This window comes from Scyliorhinus canicula, chromosome 5 (assembly GCF_902713615.1).
Source record: "Scyliorhinus canicula chromosome 5, sScyCan1.1, whole genome shotgun sequence".
In the NCBI taxonomy this organism is placed as follows: Eukaryota; Metazoa; Chordata; class Chondrichthyes; order Carcharhiniformes; family Scyliorhinidae; genus Scyliorhinus; species Scyliorhinus canicula.
Window position 1 is genome coordinate 9,941,305 of NC_052150.1, and position 22,772 is coordinate 9,964,076.

Consider the following 22,772-nt stretch of genomic DNA (forward strand, 5'->3'; position numbering starts at 1 on the left):
TCAGCTCCATACATTCTCAATGCATCATGATAGCACAGCTCTGTCAAGCCAAGCGGTGTACGCCACGTTCCTCAGAGATTGAACAACGTTGGGTTGCCACCTGACTAACCTTTCAGCTGTGTGACTGACTTTCCCCAAACAGACTTCAGCTACAAATTTTAATCAACGATGCTGGGGCTGATTTTTCACTTAAACGCTGTGGAGCAGAGACAAACTCCTCAGGTTTTACTCGCCCTGATTAAACATGCTGCTACTCCTGTCAAACTGTTACACCGATGTGCTTAGGCAGCACCTTCCAGTAAGTAAAATTGCCATAGTCCCTGATGACCATAGGCTGCTTTCCCCTTTGAGTAGGAGATTTAACCTGAGGTTGAGAAGGCGGGGCCTTCATGAATAACCTCAGCCGGGAATCGAACCCACGCTGTTAGCCTCACACCGCATCACGACCCAGCCGTCCAGCCAACAGAGCTAAACCGGAAACACCTCACAAACCCACAACCTACTATCTAGGACAAAGGCAGAAGAGACATGGGAACATCGCCACCTGGAAGTTCCCCTCCACCTCACTCACCATCCTGTCCTGGCCGTTCCTTCAGCGTCGGTGGGTCAAAATCTTAGAACTCCCTCTCTAACAGCACAGCCGGTGTACCTACACCACATGACCTGCAGCGGTTCATGAAGGCAGCTCACCACCACCTCAAGGGCAATTAGGGATGGGCAATAAACGCTGACGTAGCCAATGAAGCCCACATCCCATAAGTGAATTTAAAAATGAAAATCGATTGGAATTGTGATTTATATGTTTATTTGAGGTATGATCACAGAATTACTGTTAATGATGACAGTGATTTCTGATACTTTCCCCCCTGGAATGTCCACTGTGTTTCTTACTCTGACTGCGAGTAAACGGCTGTTGTTAGTCATGTGATTCATATGCTATTTCCTTTAGAGCACTGCAGCAGGATTCTCTGACCCCCCCCGCCGACTCGGAGAATCCCTGGGGGGGGCGGTGCAAATCCCGCCTCGCCACCCCGACACCGGCTGCCGTATTCTCCAGTGCCGGTTTTGGGGTGGGGGTGGGGTTCACGCCACGCCGGTCGGGGCCGTTGGCAGGGCCCCCCCCCCCGGCAATTCTCCGGGAGCCCAATGGGCCGAGCGGACGTCCGATTTTAGCCAGTCACAGCGGCGTGGGTTGGACATGGTCCCGCACACAGGGACCTGGCAGGCAACTTGGTTGGGGCAGTCGTCCGGGGGGGGGGGGGGGAACGCGGGGGGATCCAACCCCGGGGGGCCCCGCGGTGGCCTGGCCCGCGATCGGGGCCCACCGATCTGCGGGCGGGTCTGTGCCGTGGGGGCACTCCTTCCTTCCGCCCCGGCCCCTGTAGGGCTCCGCTATGGCCAGCACGGAGAAGAAACCCCCTGCGCATGCGCCAGAATACGCCGGCCGACCTGCGCATGCGCGGACCAACACCGGCGGTTCCGCGCATGCGCGAAATCATGCCAGCCCTTCACCGCATGCGCAAACTCACACAGTCCCTTCGGCGCCGGCTGGCACGGCACCAACCCGTCCGCCTAGCCCCCGGAAGTGCGGAGAATTTTGCACTTTCGGGGGCTGTTGACGCCGGAGTGATTTGCGCCGGTTTTCCCGCTGGTGTGGGGACCTAGTCCCCAGAAAGGAGAATCCCGCCCCTGATTCTCATTGTAAAAGTTATGTTGAAGTCAGCCCCATGACACAAACAAACTATTATCAGTGTGGTCAGGGGCAGCAAAGTCCTCAAAGGGAAGAGGTTTGTTTGGAGTTGCTGAGCATTGAGTTATCTGGAATGGAATTTGAATTTTGGTCTCTTTGCATCACTGGAGGCCTGGCCATGGACTCTCAAATAAAATGCAAAAGCTGTACTTATACAATGGTTAAATACCCTCCTAAATATTTAGCGATGGGCAGCACGGTGGCACAGTGGTTAGCACAGTTGCTTTAGAGCTCCAGGGTCCCAGGTTCGATTCCCGGCTGGATCTGTCTGTGCGGAGTCTGCACGTTCTCCCCGTGTCTGTATGGGTTTCCTCCGGGTGCTCTGGTTTCCTCCCACAGTCCAAAGATGTGCAGGTCAGATGGATTGACCATTCTAAATTGCTATTAGAGTCCAAAAAAAAGGTTAGGTGGGGTTACAGGATTACGGGGATAGGGTGGAGGTGTGGGTTGTAGTAATCCACGGGAGGCAGGAGTTCCGTCACCACACCAATATTTATTTACAATAACGATATTACAGGAGCAGCTCCAAACAGTGCTGCTAGCAGTCCAGTCAACTTAAGACTGGCTCACAAAGCCTACACAGGTGATTATATGGGCCCCCTCAATGAGCTATCATTGAGGGAGGTCATACTCCAATTGGCCAACCAATAAAGCCAATTGGAGTTCATTACACCCCTCCCCCCCCCAAGGTCCGAGGAATTCCTGCCAGCTGGCATTCCTCTGTGCTTCTTCCTGCTCCTCATGTCTGGGTCTGTCACCTCTGTGTCGTCCGCCAGGTCGTTCTCCGAAGTGGGCGGGGTGTACCTTACAGGTGCCCGTCTTTTCCTTGACGACCTCCTTGGAAGTTGTTCTTCCTCCTCCTCGGGGAGAGGTGTCGCGGCGGCCTCGTCGAGCGTGTCCATCTCCGACTCTGACGACTGGATGACGGGGTCTGGAGAAATTGCTCGTGGCTGGGATGTGGGTATCCTTTCTGTCTGGGCTATCCCAGCTTGAGACGGTCCTGCTTCGCCTGCCTCCAGGTGTGGTTCCGCTGCCCTTATTTGGACTAGGTGTTTCTTCAGCACCTTACCTCCTATCGAAACTTCATAGGATATGGGCCCTGTTTGGGACTCTGCAGTGGCTTTGACCCACGTTGGTCCAATCCCATCCTCGTCGCCACTGTAGTAATCCACGGGAGGCAAGAGTTCCGTCACCACACCAATATTTATTTACAATAACGATATTACAGGAGCAGCTACAAACAGTGCTGCTAGCAGTCCAGTCAACTTAAGGCTGGCTCACAAAGCCTACACAGGTGATTATATGGGCCCCCTCAATGAGCTATCATTGAGGGAGCTCATACTCCAATTGGCCAACCAATAAAGCCAATTGGAGTTCATTACAGGGTGCTGTTAAGTAGTGTACTCTTTCCAAGGGCCAGTGCAGACTTGATTGGGCCAAATGGCCTCCTTCTGCACTGAAATTCTATGATTCAATTAGAAAATAATGCAATCTCTCTCTCTTTTTTACCTCTCTTTCCTGTTAAGTTCCTCCTTCAACACTACCTCTTTGACCAAGCTTTAGCTTGCTCTTCCTTGGTGCCCCTTCTTTGGCTCAGTGTTAATGTTTGACCTATTGCCCATTCCTAATTGCCCTTGTTGAGTGACTGGTTAGGCCACTTCAGAGACTTGGTCAAGCACATGGCCAAGGATCTGGAGTCAGGTGCAGGTCAGACCCGGTAAGGACAGATTTCCTTCCCCAGAGGACATTAGTGAAAAAGATGTTTTTTGTTACAAGACAAGTAGATCATGATCACCATTACTGACTAGCTTTTTGTTCCAGTTTTGTTAATTAATTGAATTTAAATTCTCCCAGCTTTTAGGGCGGGATTTAAACCAATGGGCTGAATTTTACAGGCTGCCCGAGCAGGAAAGAAGGCAGGTGGAGGCCCCTTGTCCCAGTATGACCCCGGACGATCCAGCATGTCCGTGTCCATGGCTGAATTCTGCCTCCTTGCCCTATCTGCAGTACCGTCCTTGGCCACCGCCCAGGCTGGCGCTCCCGGTCTGCTCCTGGAGACAGATGGAAGTCCCACCTCATACTAATTAAAGGGTCGCCACTCGGAAATGTAAAGTGGATAGAGAAGGCTAAGTGGAGGTGAGCTGCTCTCTAACTCTTCTGCCCACATTTACTTTTGGTTGCAGGAAACACGATCCCAGGGTATAATCCAGCCCATGATTCCAGGCCTCTGGATTGTTAGCCCAATAACATCACAATGCTTTCACCCCCCTAGTAATATCAGCGGTAATGGTAACTAAAATAGAAGTTGGGCAGCATACTGGTGGATGGGTTTGGCAGGGAATTAGATACGACCCCGAGATTTCTTCTTTGATTTATTTATCACATTTTGCCTTCGACAGAGAACAGGGACATGGACATTTGGATGGGGTATCCAGTTTGCCCAGGATTCCTACCACGATTTCAAAGGAGTGTTGGGGGCGGCGGGGAGGTTGGGGGAGGGGAGTTGAGTTCTCGCTGGTTGCCTTGGCCAACATTATCAGCTGGTCATTATCCCGTAGCCTTGTGTGTGAGACCTTGCTGCGTGTCCATTGACTTTACACTGCAACTTCACTTCAACAGTACTTCACCGGCCGTGAATTGTTTTGAGACGCCCTGTGGCGGAGAAAGGCACTATATAAACGCAAGTCATTCTTTCCAAGGTCTTCAGCAGACGGAAAGAAATATTGGGCGAGATCTTCTAACTCGTTCGTGCCGGTGGCATCTTCCGCTCCCGCCAACAACGCACCCTCGCCGCTGGTTTCCCGGCAGCGAATGGGTGCATTCAACGGGAGACCCTGTTGACAATGCCGGGACCAGGAGATCCCGCTGCCAGCCAACGACAGGTCACCTGTTTCGTGATGGGTTCCTTGCTAAATCCCGCCCATGATGTTCAGGAAGAGAGGGGTTGCGGGGGGAGGGGGAGGGAGGGGGGGGAGGGGGTGGCAGTGTGCACTCAACCCATCATCTCATGGCCAGTGGGCAGCCCAGCACAGCCTAGATTCCTGGGATCTTCCCCGTTGCCGTGACTCTTGTATTCCTTCGATGAATAAACGGGTGGTGTGAAAGGGGAAGAGATAAAACATTGCCTCTCCTCAGTAACAAATTAGTAAACCGGCTTGCTGCTAGGCCACTCCGACTGGCAGATGGTGCATTTACATCGCTGTCGAACTTCATGATTTGTTGCACAGTAATTGACAGACCAAACATTTTATTTTTAAATATCACCAAACTAAACGCTTCTGGCACAGGGGAACTTGCTGTGTTTGACAGCAGAACATTTTAATGTTGCAGTTACGTCATGTTCTCATTTGATAACTCATTTTTGCTTTCAGTGCCCCAGTTAGATCATCTTTGCGCTGTTTGTACAACAGCGGGATGAAGGCTCGTGTCCTTCTCCTGCTTCAGATCCCCATCTGAGCCCCAATAAGTGGAAAGGAGGGCGAACATCCCTGAGTGTGTGTGTGTGTGTGTGTGGGGGGGGGGGGGGGGGGGGGGGGGGGGGGGTTAGTCAAGTATTTAAGGGGGAAGAACAATTACGCTTTCGGCAATCAAATGTCCGCATGGGCCAATATCATTAAACATTGGGTACAAAACTAAACCTGACCTCTGAACTACGGGTTGGAGGCTAATCTGATGAATACAAAGCGAAAGAGGTATTTCCCTGTAAAAGTTACGTCCTTCTTTTAAGTGATCAAAGTAGCTTATTGGGAAAATAGCATTAGCACAGCTAATCAGTGTTCAGACTTCTGCCTATTTGACTGGATGAATTCTGAGCACAACAAAAACATTTTGAATGCTAATAGGTGTGAAGCTCATGATGTGCGATGAACACCGATTGGTGTCTGTGTCTCTCCAAACGTGTCTCAGAGAGTTGGATGGTAACAACTACTTGCGCTTACATAGCACCTTTTTACACAAACCTCCCCCAGGTGCATCGCAGGAATTAGAAAACAAACTTTGGCGCTATGTTCTGGGGATCATTAAGTTGTATAAATGTAAGTTTGAAGCTACAAAGAGGCAGAGACAGATCGAGTGGGCAGATCAATGGCAAATGCAGTTCAATATGGGGAAATGAGAGGTAACCCATTCTGGATCCATTTTCTTAATGGGGAGAAACTAGGAACTGCGGGGAGCAAATGAATTTGAGTGTCCAGGTGCACAACTCACTAAATGTCCGGACATAAAATCTGCAATAATCAAAAAGGCTATTCGGACTTTGGTCTGTACTTCAAGGGGATTGGAATACTAGCCCAACGCCGGGCCGGAGAATCCCTGCAACCACGCCATGCAGTCCCGACATCGGCACGCGATTCTCTGCGCAGTGGAGAATCAGCGCCATTGGCGCCGGCACGTTTGGCGTGGCAGCGGTCGTGGGACGCTCTACGCGGCCCGGCTGATGATTCTCCAGCCCGGATGGGCCGAGCGGCCGTTCTAAAAAGGCAGAGTCCACACCTGGTCGCAGCCGGCGGGAAGTCTGCGTGTAGGGCCAGGGGGCGGCATTTGGGGGGGGCGGGGAGGGGGGCTCCGACTCCAGGGGGGCCTGGGGCCTCCGATGGGGCCCAGCCCATGATCAGGGCCCACCGATCGGCAGGCCGGCCTCTTGCTCCCCGGGCCTATTTTCTTACGCACCGGCCCCTGAACTCCCGCGCCATGTTGCATCGGGGCCGGCACGTTGAGGGAGGCCACTGCGCATGTCCTCGTTGATGCCGATGCCACTGCGCATGCGCAGATCCCGCGGCGCACAATTAGCGCCGGGATGGGAGGCTGGAACAGCGTGAACCGCTCCAGCGCCGTGCTGGCCCCCTGTAGGGGCCAGAATCGGTATTCCCGGTGGCCCGTTCACTTCACGACAGCGTTTCCGACGGCGTCGACACTGCCGCCGAATGAGAGAATCCCACCCTAAGACTGCGTTTTCTACCAAAGTAGTCCATGCGCAGTTGTACCGTTTTATTCCGTGATGTCGTTGCAAGCAATGGAGATCAGAGCACCGCTCATTCCCCAACCTCCATGTATCACAGCAAAACGTGTGTGAAAGTCTGTGATGGAATCACAGCTTTGCTCCAGAACAGCAAGGCTGCTCCTCGCACTTATCGTCATGGAACAGAAAAGCGGGCACACTGAGACCCCTAGCTAATTTCCCGATCCGTGCGGCCATGGTACACGAGACTGTGCACCATAAGCAGAGCCTTATAATCGGGGGGGAATCTTGATTACATCGCTTGCACAGATGGGTATCAGTGACTATCTGGCACCTATATCTTGCGTTGGCAGGAGACACAGTGGAATACTAAGGGGTTGAAGTTATGCTTTAGCGGTACAAAGAATCTAGAACAAGGGTCACAATCTTAAAATTAGAGTGAGGCCACTTGGACCAGACTTTCACACAAAGGATAGTACAAATGTTCTCTCTGCAAAACGCCGTGGACACTGGCCCAGAACAACCAGACTGTTGTTCGGGAAGGGTTTTGGAATATGGATTCAAATGCTATTATGATGGAGTTCAGGTACAGACTAACCACAACCTCCCATAACAACAGGATTCCTGCTCCAACTCCTCTCTCTGCCACAGTCCCACTCTCCAAGGTGCCCCCCAACTTAGTGCCACATTACCAGTGTCCAGAAGCTGTAGGATTCTCCTTTTCCAAGAGCTTTGAGACTGTAATAAGCCCCCAACCTATCCTATACTGCAAATCCCATCCCATTGTGGGCCCAAATTTACTCAGAGCGGAAAACGCGCAGTTCAGAGGTCAGGTTTCGTTTTTTCCCAATGTTCACCAATGTTGGCCCATGTGGATGACTGAAAGAGCGATTGTCCTTCCCCCTCAAATACTTGGCTAACCCCCCTCTCCCTCCCCCTCCCCCCACGACGCACACACTTCCTATCGACTTACCTTGGCTGGAATTCCAAAGCCCCTGTCTCGCCTGACCTTCCTCACTCAGGCGGGGTGAGACAGGAACAGCTCGAGCAGGTGAATGGAGTGCGGAGAGGGGGGGGCGTCACTCTTTTTAACTGGATACTGATATGACGGTTATTAATGATGATATTAGGCTGGCACGGTGGCACAGTGGTTAGCACTGCTGCATACAGCGCTGAGGACCCGGGTTCGAATCCCGGCCCAGGGTCACTGTCCGTCTGGGGTTTGCATGTTCTCCCCATGTCTGCGTGGGTTTCACCCCCACAACCCAAAGATGGGCAGGAGAGGTGGATTGGCCACACTAAATTGTCCCTTAATTTGAAAAGATTATTGGGTACTCAAAATTTTTTTTTTTTTAATTTATGACGATATTGCTTTTCAGAGGTACCAGGTATCAGATGATACCAGCACAAGGTCTTACCGGATATTGATCAAAGACCAAACAACCAGTTAGTTAGTTCAAGTTCAATGATAGTTTATTTACACACAAGAATTACTTCGACATGCAACATAAAACACTACAAGCTAAATTACACCTAACACTACACCAACCTGTACTTAACTTCAGGCACCCGGCTTTATGCAGAGGAACAAGGCCTTTGTTCGGATCTTGCGTGGCTGGGTCTGGAGAAGTGACTTTGTTTCTGCTGGGCTCATCTGTCTGGTAGAGATCGTTGGTCTTGAACTTGTCTTCTGGTCGTGATGCTGTACATGGTTTTAGGCGTAGGTCCCGGGGCCAAGAGAGACCGAGCCCCGGGGCCAAGTGAGACTGAACACATGGCAGTGTCTCTCTTTATCCTTTGGGGTTTCGCGCTCTTTTGGGCGGTCCTTAGCTTTGGACCCAATAATTCGGCAGGCCTCGATTACTGCCTTCGATTTTGGCCAATAAAGGGGCGGGTGCCTTGATGGCGGGGCGTGTCCTGTGCGGTCATTGGCCTTGGCTTCCTGAGCAAAGGGAGTGGCGTCGATGAGTCTGTTTCTGTATCTGTTACCCGAGTATGGGTCTTTTGTTCTGGGGAAATGGGCCATTAGGATGCAAAGTAGCTGGGGGTTTCAATAGCGTCTAGTTATCTGAGTTGCCAATATACATAAGCTCTGAGCGTCTGAGTAAGGATTGACCACATTTCCCATGGTCCTTTGCAGGTGGCCAGATTTCCTGGGATCCTTTATAAGTGGCCATCACAGTTGGCTACAGCATTCACTGCCGTAAAGCAGGTTCAGGCCAAGCCAGCAGGGGTTTGTCTGGGGGGGCCATGTGGGGTTTGGGGGTGTGTGGCCAGCGGGGGGGGGGGGGGGGGGGGGGGGGGGGGAGGGAGGGGGGGGGCGGGTGGCGGGTGTGATTGGAGATAGAGGAGGTGTATGGATTCCCTGGGGGGGGGGGGGTAGGAGGGTTGCTGGTTTGGAGGTTTCCCTGAGGATTTGGGATAGTGGGGGGTGCCAGTGGCTATGAGAGTAGGCCAAAGGTTGTGAATTCAGCAGTGAGTAACACACCTCCTGACTCCACAAAGTCTGTCCACCATCTCCAAGGCACAAACCATGAGTATGATGGAATACTTTTCCCTTGCAGCTCCACCAACACTCAACAACTCGACACCATCCAAAACAAAGCAGCTCCGCTTGTCTGGAATCCCACCCACCACCTTCAATACTCGCTCCCTCCACCAACGACACACAATGGGCAGCCATGTGCACCCTCTACACGATGCACTGCAGAAACTCACTCCTTCGGCAGCACCTTCCAAACCTATGGCCACTACCCTCCAGAAGGGCAAGGGCAGTAGATGCATCAGAACACTACCACCTCCAATTTCCCCTCCAGGTCACACACCATCCTGAATTGGAAACATGTCACCATACCCTTACTGTCCTGGAATTCCCTCCCTGACGGTACATGGAATGCAGCGGGTTCAAGGTGGCAGCTCATCATCACCTTGTCAGGGACAATGTCGAGATTGGCAATAACACTTTTGTGAAAGAGTTTTTAAAAAATCCATCACTGGGTAAGTCCCTTCACAGTGGAAAATAACCAGACTTGGGTAATATAGCCTTTCCAGGATGGGGTCGCAACCTGTATGTTTGATCGGATTGGTGGTAATGATAAAGTACTTGGGTCATTGCCCATTGATTTAACTCCGCAAGTGTGATCTATAATTTTGAGGAAAGTGAACTGATTACGTGCTGTGCTGGAACGGGTTCAAATCATTCAGTGCAAGAACTGCTGGACAGCAATAGAAATTAGACCGTTCAAAATTCTTTATCCACCTTCCAATTTAGAGCTTCACTTGTGGGTTGAAGGTCTAGAGGAACAATTCACGGCATAGATAGGTTTGATGAGAAAGAGACGACGTGAATGGATTGGAGCTGCTACTTCTGAAGTTGAATATGAAACAATCTTTAACCCTGCGAGTGCAAGGGCCGGAATCATCTGCCCCCCCCCCCCCCCCCCCCCCCCCCCCCCCATAGCGGGTCTGATGAGCGTTTAATCAGGCAGGTTCTGGGCCCCGTGACTTTCAAACCTCCACCCCAATAAAGTCTCTGGCGAGGAGGCCCATGAAGGATCAGTCTGCTGCCATGATGTTAACTGTGATGTGGAGATGCCGGCGGTGGACTGGGGTGGGCACAGTAAGAAGTCTTACAACACCAGGTTAAAGTCCAACAGGTTTATGTGGGATCACTAGCTTTCAGAGCACAGCTCCTTCATCAGGCCTTCCCTGAAAGAGATGGCGCAGAGACCTCAGCATCTCTGCAGACAAGATCCCCCTAGTCTCCATAGGGTTTGTTTTCTGCTTTGTAACTTGTTGGGATCTGCAATTTGCAAGAACACTCCATGAGCAAGGCAATGTTTGTAAGTTGCAAATTACCATCCAGCTCAGCAAGCCTGCCCTGACTAATGTCGACATAAATTGTCAACTTTGGTAATGGAGAAATAAAGTAACTCAACGCTGACGACAGAGTAACTTGATTGTGTTTCCCCGTTTTATATTTCTAAACTGCCATTATTCTCTTCCCTCTCTCCTTACCATGGACGATCAGGTTTCTTCCAGTCAAACCCCTGAAGAAACTAGTTTCCCATTCAAAGTTTGTCTTCTCGCGATTGACTACTTTGCAGTTGATCACATGTGTCTGAGCCCACTGATTCACATTCAAAGAGTCAAATGTATTTTTAGATTAAATGGGTGTTGTTGACAGTGAAAATCATTCGGCTGTTTTTGAGGGGTTCAAATGAAATCTTGTTGGCCGACGCAGCTGCATACTGCTGAGTGTGCATTTTCACTCCACTCGGGGAGTGCTGCACTGTCAGAGGGGCTGGCTTGCGGATGAGGTGTTAAACTGTTAAACGTCTGGGTGGAATTAACGCGATCCCCATGTTTGGATGAAGAACAGGTGCGTTCTCCACGGTGCCACGGTGACTTGCAAATGTGTGTGACTGATTCCGCCCACGAAAATCAACATTAAAGGCTTCTGCGGTGAGAACAGGGGCATTTCTCTGTTTCATTTCGAGCTGTTTTGAAGTGGCTTGTTTTAAAATGGGAGCGACCTTGCCTGACTTCAACCTCAGGATGGTTCTGAGGCAAATTGCCTTCAACAGGCCAGGTTGGTTGGTCAACCGATCCATAGGGGTTTTCCGTATGGAAATTAAATTATATATGGCCCTTTTTTAGTGAAAGGAAGACCACTTAAAATTGCCACTCTTCGGGTCCATTTAGATAGGTGCAGAAGGTATAAAGCTTTCTGTTGCTAAGTAGATAATTATGGCCCATTAATTGATAGCTGTAACTGTACAGTAAAGGGTTAACATAGAAGCCCACATGGTGATGATGTAACAATGATGTCAGATCACATGACCGAGAAATAAGATTGAGCTGGAAGGGGGAGAATCTCCAACCTCATGCAGAGGTTCAAATGTGTAAATACAAGCTGCAAACGTGATGAATGTAGGAATTTCAGATATATTGTAGTTTATGTATTTGGTGCTGTGAGGGGTTAAAGACCTGGGTTAATGTGTGACTGCCGCAGTCATGTTTTTAAAATTCTTGGTTTGAAAGGCAGCAGACACTTTGGAGACGGAGGTGCAATTAAAGCATCATAAAAGTAAGATCACAATTCATTCCATCCAGAGATAGGGGGTGCGATTTAAGGGGAAGAAATCCAGAGTGGGGTTGTCATCAGCGTCCACAGCACTAAAAATGACCCCGCTATCAAACAGGATTTTTTCTTTTTTGCCTCAGTCTGAAATGCCCAGCTGAGGCCGCATTTATCACACTTTATGCACTGAAGAGCCTGGGTGTTCGGGTGGCAGTGCCAAGGTGCCAGGTGTCCAGATGCCAGCAGGAGTCCCAGCCTCGAGCCCGACTACCAGGGGACCTCTGATGGCCTGGGAGAACCCCCCAGGTGACGCGACGCCTAAATGTGGACCAGTACTAAAAGGTGCCATGGAGAGCTATCCCAGGCATGGGGTTCGATCCCGGGTGTTGGCAGAATCGGGCACAGATATAGTTAAATGAGCCTAATGGTAAATATGTTACTCTGGATCTCACCCAGTGAGCGTTGCAAATCCTGCGAGGCCTCTTGCGAGATTTAATGGGCTTGTCACGTCTCCGGGTCGGACATGATTCCGTGGCCCACAGGGGGCCAGCACAGCGGCAAAGTAGTCTGTGCTACTCCAGCCGCCGTATGCAGCCCTGGACTGCTGGCCATGGGTCCACGCATGCGTACGGCGGCCGCTTCCGCGCCGGCCCCATGTGAATGGCTGACCCACAAAGCAGGCTGGTGTGGAAGAAGGTAGGACCCCCAGATCGCGCGTGTCCACCGATCGGTGGCCCCTGATCGCGGGCCTGGCTGCCATGGAGGCCCCCCCCGGAGACTGACCCCCCCCCCCACCCCGCCGAGTTCCCGCCAGGTTGAACCATACGTGCGCTACTGCCGCCGATTCTCCAGCCGCTGGAGGTTTGCATCCCGGCGTTGGACCCGATTGCGGGACCAACTCACGGAGCGCGATTTCGGCTCGGAGAATCCCGGCCATTGTGTTTCGTTTGAGATTGCAAAGTGACAAGACCAGCAGCTTTTCTCAAAGCAGCTTAGGTGAGCAGATTTTGCCTTGGAATAGATCAGCAGTTTCTGGAACGGCTGGCAGTTTAAACAGGAGTTTGAGACAGGCAGGATTCTGCAAGCTGGGTCCTGAAGGACTTTCCAAGCCATCTCTATTAAAGAAGTATGCCTGAGTCTGCTAACTGTATTTGAAAGTGGATTTGGACCTGAGATGGGTGTTGTTTGAGTGGAAGTAAAGATAGCAGTTAAGGGTTATTGTTTCATTGTATTGATTAGCATTGTTTAACTGGTAATTGAAAGCTATTTTCTTGTATGTTGTTAAAGTTATTTAAATCCTGTGTTGGTAATAAAGTTTGTTTTAATATACCATATGCCTATTTGTGCATGAAATCACCCCTGGAGCGAAGTATTGAGTGAGTGGGCAAATTAATGGCAGCTGCAACATAATTTGGATAAATGCAAGGTGATCCACTTTGGTGTAAAAGCGAGAAGGCAGATTATTATCTGAATGGCCATAAATTAGGAGAGGGGAATATGCTACGAGACCTGGGTGTCCTCGGACACCATTCGCTGAAGGTAAGCATGCAGGTACAGCAGGAGGTAAAGGAGGCTCATGGTATGCTGGCCTTCATTGAGAGAGGATTCAAACAAAGGAGCAGGGATGTTTGCTGCAATTATACAGGGCCTTGGCGAGGCCACACCTGGAGTTTTGTGCGCAGTTTTGGTCTCCTTACCTGAGGAAAGATGTTCTTGATCTAGAGGGAGTGCAGCGAAGGTTTACCAGACTGATTCCAGGAATAGCAGGTCTGAGGAGAGATTGAATCGGTTAGGATTGTATTCGCTGGAGTTCAGAAAACTGAGGAGGGATCTCATAGAAACCTGTACTTTGCGGAATTCATATCATAGTGGTAATACTGAAAGTCATGTTTATATTTGATCATTTTGTTTTATATGAAAGATATTTAATTCAAATTCTGCCAATTAGAGGACAAACAAACCAAGATAAAATTCCCAGTGGCTCAGATTGCAACATAGGTCAAAAGTTTAACTTCAGAAAAGGTTTATTTCATTTGTTGTGAGATGTGGGCGACATTAACAAGGCATTTGTTAATGTCCACCCCTAATTGACGCTGAGAAGTGTTGGTGAGCCCCCTTCCTGTACCTCTGCAGTCGGTGTGGGGTAGGTACCCACACCGTGATGTTTAGGGAGGAGTTCTGGAAGTTTGACCCACCGACAGTGAAGCATCGGCGATATATTTCCCAAGTCAGGATGATGGGCGGGACAATGACTGACTTGTCAGGTGGCGAGGTTGCCATGTGTCTGCTGCACTTGTCCTTCTGGAAGGTAGAGGTTGTGGGTTTGGATGGTGCTATCGCCGGGGCCTTGACGGTATGAATTGTGGTGCAGTAAAGCCTAAAGGACATTGTTTCTCCTGTATTATTAATGAAAACACCCTTTTTGGTCATGAATAGTGCATTAATATTGATTTAACTGTAACCACAATCAAGTATAGGAAACTGCCTCAGAGCTGAAGGTGTATATTATTGATTACATAGAGTTTATTCAAGTGACTGCGCAGTAAAAAGCCTATTTAACATTGAAGTGCAGAGAATAGACAAGGAAACTGGCTGTCTGACTCAGCCAAACTGTGTTAATATTAATTCTTCAGAGAATCAGTAGATATTTCTGTTCGCCTATCCCCCTGACCCCTTTCCTTCATCCATTTATCTAACATATTCTCAGAATGTTGATACGGTTTTGGCTTCAGTCGCTAACTCTGATAATCAATTCCACAGCCTCACAACTGCCTCTCCCTTATATACAAAGTCCTGGTCTCTGTCCTTTATTTAACTTTAAAGTACCCAATTCTTTTTCTTTCCTAATTAAGGGCAATTTAGGGTGACCAATCCACCTACCCTGCACATCTCTTTGGGTTGTGGGGGTGAGAAACATGCAGACACGGAGAGAGTGTGCAAACTCCACACAGACAGTGACCCAGGGCCGGGATCGAACCCGGGACCTCGGCGCTGTGAGACAGCAGTGCTAACCACTGCATCACCGTGCCGCCCCTGATTTCTGTCCTGGACGTCATGGCGGGATTCTCCGTTTCTGAGACTAAAGTGTTGATGCCAATGCAGAATCCGTGGACTTTTACGACAGAAAAATTGGCGCCGACCCTGGACCGATTTCTGCTACCATTGAGGGGTTAGCACCAGTGCACATGGAACACAATTAATTCCAATTAAAAACGGTGCGGGATTCACTGGGTCTGTGACTGACACTCGGGAGGTTGACAAGCTGCAGCCGCACGCACACATTACACTCCCCAAACACACTCATCACAGCCAACAAGGTGGCACTGGTTGTGCTGGAGTGCGGCCACACTGCTGATGGGTTGTCTGGAGCCAGAGGGCACCCAGGGGATGCGCTGGGGAACACCTATGCAACCCGTGGCACTAGCAGTGTGCGTAGCTGCATGGCTGCCTTGCCGGTTGTGGAAATGGTGTTCCATGCCCGTCCACCCCAACCCCACAGCCCACCTCCTGGCCAGCAGCACAACTGTAGGCAAACTAAGGCGGTGTTGGACACCTTCCACACCCCCTCGCTCTCCCACAGCCGCCACGCGGTTTCACGATTTTTAAAAGCATAAGTGAACCGCGCCATCGAGAATTCGGCCCATCGAAGGCAGAGATTCGCGGAGACCCCAGAGAATCCCGGGTCAGGCTCGCTAATGATTTAAAACAGTGTCTACTGTACGTGTGTTCCGGAATGCATTGACACCGTGATCAAGGAATTGCGATTTGGCGTCAAATCGACGCCTACCACGATTTCGGCGTCTGAACCGATTCTCCACCCAATCGCATTTCCCGATTTCGGCGTCGGCTAACAGGGAATCCCGCCCCTTGTGTTTAACCCTGTATCAGCATCTCCTTGTTCCAGATCCCTGCATTGCTGCCATCAACTTTGTCTTATACTCACTTAATTTAACAAAAAACCCTACCCTGTTAAATCACCCCATAGTCTTCTCTGTTTTGATGAAAACAGTCCCAGATTTTTAAGTAATAAAAGCAGGAAATGCTGAGAAGGGCTCAGCAAGTCAGGCAGCATCGCAGGACAGAGAAACGGAGTTAATCTTTCAAGTCCGTATGACTCCTCTTCAGGCAGTGTTGTGGTGGGAGAAAAATAGAGAAAGCTGGAAATACTTGGCAGATCGAGAAACATCCGTGGGGAGAGAGAAACAAGGTTAGCAAATCCCGGTCGACTATCGAATTTTTCCAACAATTGGTTTCTTGTTTCAGATTTCCAGCATGTGCAGTATTTTGCCTTAATATTGTCGTCAATCCTCTCTCCTGCCTGAATATCCTTCCAATAATTGGAGCTCAAAAATTCACAGCATTCTGTGGTCTGACATTTTAATAAATGTTAATTATGGAAGCTTAGAAAATAGGAGCAGAAGTCGGCCATTTGGCCCTTCAAGCCTGCTCCGCAATTTGTGACTGATCCGCTATCTCTATGCCGTTCCCTCACACTCTCCCAGGCCCCTTGACATCTTTTAGAGTCAACAAAATCTATTTCCTTCTTCACTATATTCAGGGACTCGGCCTCCACAGCCTCCTGTGGTAGAGAATGCCTCCGGTTCACCGCCCTCTGAGTGAAGGCATTTCTCACCTCAGTCCTATCCTGTCCTGTATCCTGAGACTGAGACTGCCACCCTCGTGTTCTAGAACCCCCTCCCCCACCTTGCCAGAGGAAACAACCTCCAGCCTGTCCGACCCTGTCAGCATTTGAAAAGGTTCAGTTAGATCCCCTCTCGTTCTTCTAATTTCCAGTGAATACAGGCCCAGTCGACCCCATCTCTCCCCATACGGCAATCCTGCCATCACAGAATTCAGTCTGATGGACCTTCACTGCACTCCCCCAATGGCAAATGTGTCCTTCCTTGGATAAAGAGACCAAATCTGCACACAATACTCTGGGTGTTGTGTCACCAAGGCCCTGCACAGCTGCAGTAAGACATCTTTGTTCCTGTATGTAAATCCTCTTACATATTGACCGTTACATTCTCTGCCATTTTCCATGCAAACTAGCATTCCGTTAGCGTCATTCATGGATTTATCCACTTGAGGTGCTTCTTTTAATGCCTTGTGCACCCAAATGCCCATTTGCTCCTTCCTATCTCCAGCTATCTCCCATTACAAAAAAAATTTTAAAATATCAATGTTACTCGACGTTGCAACAAGGGCCAGGCTTAAAAATGCACTGAGCTAATTCAACACTTTGACTGCACCGGGAAATCCCACAAGTCGGGAGGTGAGTGTAAAATCCCACCTATGGTTACTTTAAAAAAATATATATACTCCTTCACATTTAGTGGCATGGAATTTAATCTGCCAATAGATTGCCCATCCCACTACTATTTCACCAATACAGCTGCAAAGATTTATTTTGTCCTCCGCGTCATTTATTCTTCCTCCTTCTCCCATTTCACTTTGGGTCGTCACAATGCTGATTGGCCACCTTTCTCCGCCTCCTCCTGTCACTCATTCCTCTTCCAATCCCGCTGACGTTAAGTCTCTCGCACCACAGTCTTTCCATCTGATCGCCTTCCTCTTCCCCTCCTTCCTGACAGCCCCACCTCCATCGCTCGCCTCACCACGCTTCCTCCCCCTCTGCAACAGGTGAACAAACCATTTCAGTCTCTTCCTGGCTACTTTCTTTGATGCTCTCACAGTCGTCGCTGATCCCCTGATGGGCTAGTTCCTGATTTTGTCTTTTCTCACTTTGTCACACGTCCATCTCACCAGCCCACATCTCATTGGACCATAAAACCATAAGAAGTAGCCACTTGGCCCATTGGGTCTGCACCGCTATTCAATGACATCATGACTGATCGGATGATGATCCTCAACTCCACTTTCCCCCTTATCCCCGTAACCCTTGATTTGCCGGTTGATTAAACATCTGTTAGTATTTTTTAAAATTCGTTCAATGGAAGTGGTGTTCGCAGGCTGTGTCGGTATTTATTACCTACCCCTTAAGAGAGAGGTAAGAGTCAACGACATTGCTGTGGGTTTGGAGTCACATGTAGGCCAGACCGGGTAAGGACGGCAGATTTCCTTCCCTAAAGGACATTTATGAAAAATAATGGGTTTTTACGATAATCAACCATGGTTTTATGGTCACTATTAGATTTTTAATTCCAGACTTTTCTTGAATTCAAATTTCACCAGATTCGGTGGTGTGATTTGAACCCAGGTCCCCAGAACATTACCGTGGGTTTCTGGTTGACTAGTCCAGTGATAAAGCCACTAGGCCATCGCCTCCTCACCTCCCCGTATCCAGCCGTTGTTCCTTAAAATTATTTATTGTGCCTATTTTGACATTGACTGCAGGTTTGCATACCTCTCCCTCAAGCCCAACATCCAAACCACTGAAGTAAACAATAAACCGACCCAAACCCACTTTTTAAAAATAAATTTAGAGTACCCAATTCATTTTATCCAATTTGGGGGCAATTTAGCGCGGCCAATCCACCTACCCTGCACATCTTTAGGTTGTGGGGGCGAAACCCGTGCAGACACGGGGAGAATATGAAAACTCCACACGGACAGTGACCCAGAGCTGGGATCAAACCTGGGGCCTCAGCGCTGTGAGGCAGCAGTGCTAACCACTGCGCCACCGTGCTGCCCTCAAAACCCACTTTTAAACATTCTGCGAAACTCCCCTTAACTCCTGCTGTCTGATTCTCTCCTCATAACTAGTTCTTTAAATACAATTCGCTGACTTGCCCCTAATTCCAAATCTGTTAATCTTCCCCAATAGTCTTCTGGTTAGCAAATTGTCAAGGGTTTTATGAAAGTCCATATAGATTACATTCATAGCCTTTCCCCAGCCCTCCAACATGGCCTCCTCGGAGAACTCCACTATGATTTGCAGCATAACCTTCTTTTCTGAAAAGTTTTACCTTGCGTTAGATTTTGTTTCCCCCCCCCCCCCCCCCCCCCCCCCCCCCCCCCACCCCCGCCCTTTTATCAAATCCACCGGTTCTAAACTTCCTTCAATCTGCAGGCTGACCACAATCCATAGCAACAGCCTTTAAAAGTAGAACACTTTTTAACTTCCACAAGTGAGTCATGGATAGATCTTTCTCACTGAGGTTTTGCTTTTTAATGGAGCACGTTTTCTTTGAACATCTCAAAAGGTTACCCTCTGTTTATTTACTCCTGTACTTTTAGTCCAACTTAGGAAATATAACTGCTCGCAAGCCCCTGCTCTGAATACAATATGACCGATCCACTTGAATCAGAATCATTTTGGAACATTAAACCGCAACATCTTTGGATACAAAATGAATTGGAGACTTAAGAAATTGGTAGTAAGCATAATACAAGCAATTAAGTTAATAAGTGTGTCACAAGCTTTATAAATTTTTCAGCCCAGTGCGTACTGTTCATGTTAATTGGAGTGGCTTTATAAAAAACATTATATAAATTTGCAAATGAATAATGTGTAGTGCTCAGTGCATATGTTGGGATATTCCAGCATGCATTTGAACAACTGCATTGTAGCTGGCTTCTCAGATGCAGCATAAATGCACCCAGGTTCAGGTAGTGACTGACCTAGCATCAGAAGCAAGCAGAGTGAACCAGAGTGATTTAGCGTGGCCAATCCACCTACCTGCATATCTTTGGGTAGTGGGGATGAGATCCACGCAGACACAGGGAGAACATGCAAACTCCACTTAGACGGTGACTCAGGACCAGAATCGAACGAGTGCTGGGAGCCATGAGGCAACAGTGCTAACCACTGCGCCATCGTGCCGCCTACTCACTTCCTCTTTTTCTCCGCAGAACACACTTTACACTTTTGATGTGGTCAAGAACTGTCAATCATAGCTAGATGTTTATAAACATTGCAGTTAGTTACAGAGCAGGGTACTTGAGATTCATTCAAGCGTGAAGGGAAATGAAATTAAACAATTCTGACAGCTGGCTCAGTGGAAGCTGTCAATCACAGCCTAGCGCATGCAATTTCCAATTGACCTGAATGAAGCCCTGCAGATCAAAGATCTGACTGGGTTTAAATCCTAGAAATGTCAATTTTGCTTTCTGGGAAGGTACAGCTGTTGCTTCTCTCTGCCTCAGGCAGCAGGTGTAGGATACAGGTGAGTTTGAAAGCAGGGATATTTTCACTGTCTCTGTCTGGACTGCCCTCTGACTTCTAACAGGAGTGTTTTGTTATGCGGGGGGGGGGGGTCTCTGATGGGCAGTTCTGTTATGAGGGGGCTGTGGGGGGCTCTGTTATGGGGGGTCTCTTGTGGAGAGGCTTTGTTGGTGGTCTGGTGGAGCTGGTGTGGGCATGATTTGCATTGTGGGGGGAGAGGGGCCTCAATGGACTTTGGGGGCACCCACATTGAAGACTTACATTTAGTACACTTGACAAAATGTATTGCTGAAAGAAGGGACATGTCGAAGCTTTTCATCTTTCCCTTAGCAGGGCACCTCTCGAAAATGCCAGCGTTAGGAAAAACAATAATTTATACCATTTGAGAAGAGAACGTTGATTAAGGCAAGTGGACTCATTCGTAGAGGTATTGTCATTTGGAATCCAACAGTTGATGCTGACTGACAGATAACTGCCAAGCATTGTTTGAAATTTAAAGCAGGCAACCTGACCCTGATTGAGGAATGAATCAGTGAATGGCTGTAATTTATTGTGTTTAGTTGAAATAGGTGCAATGTGTGTATTTATTATTTTTGTCTGCATTAATATGTGTAGCTTTCAGTACATGCAATTGTGCCACCCTGCCGGCCTGACTGGCCATCTTAAATTGGTTGTCAGTGTAATTCGTAGCGCTCTGAGGATTGATTATTTAGCAAATATTGACCAATCACAGCCTCATATCAAAAATTAGAAACTGTGTTTTGAGTTTTGCAAGTATGGGCAGGTTGGCTAAGATCTTGTCCATTGTGAACAGGGGCTGAGATGTGCTGTTCGATGCAATCCGTCAGTCTTTGGAATGTACGGCCTACATACTGAGCATCACACTGGCACTGAAATTCATACACATTACTCAATTTGTGTGATAGGCAGAACATCGTTATGGATTGACGGCAGCATTCTTTTAGAGGAGAATACCATGCGTGTTGCTACTGCATAGTATCATAGAATCCCTACAGCGCAGAATAAATCCATTCGGCCCATTGGGCTTGCATGAAAGAGCAGCTTCCCTAGGCCCAATCCCCCGCCCTATCCTGATAAGCCCACCTAGGGACAATCTATCATGGTTAATTCCCCGAACGTGCACATCTTTGGAATGTGGGAGGAAACCGGAGCACCTGGAGGAAGCCCACGCAGACGGGGAGAATGTGCAGACTCCGCACAGCCAGTGACCCAGCCGGGAATCAAACCTGGGACTCTGGAGCTGTGAGGCAGCAATGCTAACTACATAGCAGCATGAAACAGCTACCTTCACCTGTTTCTCAAAGTTTTGAGACACCGTAACCTTCCAGGGTAATCTGAGGTAGATTGGAAACTTTTCAGGGCTGAGAATGATGGCCTTAGGCCTGTTGATGTGTTTGCGCAGAATGATCTGATCAGAGATGCCATTGTCCCGCAGGATGTCTTTGTTTCCATTTTCAGTATCAAGCTTGCACGGAGAGTTAATGGCACAGGCCTTATTTACAAGGTTGCCGATTAGATTAATCTTATAGCGTGTGGAACTGGAAGAATTGCAATGTGTATATTGAGCAGTGACGGTAGGGTCCGGTAGACCATGTTGGAGAACCCCCGGCAGATTATCAACTAGTGCATCGAAGAAGGAGAGTTCATTCGACTGGTTCATTTCAAAGGTGAATTTGAGCGCAGGGTGGAGTTTAGATTTCAAACAATGCTTGGTAGTTACCTGGTCACTCACCATCAACTGGTGCATTCTCCATGGCAATGCCTCTACCAATCAGAATCCACTTGCCAACCAATCAGCATTCACTTCTCATACAGTATAAATTGTTGTTTTCCCCTTATATTGGTATTTTTGCAAAGTGCCCTGATAAGTGTCAGATGAAAAGCTTCGACATCTAGAAGGACAAGAGCAGCAGATAGCTGGGAACCCCACTACCTGGAGGTTCCCCTCCAAGTCACTCATCACCAGAACTTGGAAATCTATCGGCTGTTCCTTCACTGTCGCTGCGGCAAAATCCTGCCACTCCCTCCCTAACAGCACTGTGGCTGTACCTACACCACAGGGACTGCAGCGGTTCAAGAAGGAAACTCAACCACACCTTCTGAAGGGCAACTGCGAATGGGCAATAAATGCTGGCCTAGCTAGCGACGCCCACATCCCGTAAATGAATTTTTAAAAAATCTTTCTTTTTCAGCAAGACTGAAATTCCTTACTACCAAATGACGTGATGTAAACGCCTGGCTGCCTCTGAATGATTTACCCACATTCACTTTCTATCAGTGCATTCCTTGGCAAAAATAATAATTCATATTATTTTGTTTTATTCCTGGTTTGTAGGAAAGTGTTAAAGGAGATATCTGTTGGAGACCTGGGACCCAGTGATACTGTCGAAGCCAATCTGGAGGCACAGCTATTGTCAAAGCTTGACCACCCAGCAATTGTCAAATTCTCAAACAGCTTTGTGGAGCAATGTAGTTTCTGCATCATTACCGAGTACTGTGAGGTGAGTAATTAATGAAACTGCAGAGTGAAATAAATTCTAATCTGGCCAATTATTTGCAGCTGACTTGATTTAGAAAAACAAATTTGTTGGCGCATTTGAAGTGGCCTATTCCATGTGCTCCCTTGTCTAGTTACCCATTGCAATCTTCAAATTAATATGCAATCTCGGCAACAAACTCCATTTCCTGACCATCATTTCCATCTCTGATCTTATGTGGACTGTGTATCGTTGCTGTGTATACTTTACATACATGATGTGGAGATGCCAGCGTTGGACTGGGGTGAGCACAGTAAGAAGTCACCTGAGGATTCACCTGAGGATTCACCTGAGGA

At 48.7% G+C, this 22,772-nt stretch overlaps 1 protein-coding gene across 3 annotated transcripts in view; it reads left to right on the forward strand.

Moving 5' to 3' along the window:
- Positions 1-22,772, forward strand: part of nek11 (NIMA-related kinase 11) — a 336,506-nt gene that overhangs the window by 73,992 nt on the left and 239,742 nt on the right. For 2 of the 3 annotated variants that reach the window (XM_038796561.1, XM_038796563.1), the window contains exon 3: positions 22,275-22,440. In XM_038796561.1, coding sequence (XP_038652489.1) covers positions 22,275-22,440 — 166 coding nt within the window. Of the gene's footprint in view, positions 1-11,564; positions 11,640-22,274; positions 22,441-22,772 lie in introns of those variants that run through there. The other variant, XM_038796564.1, reaches the window with a different exon arrangement.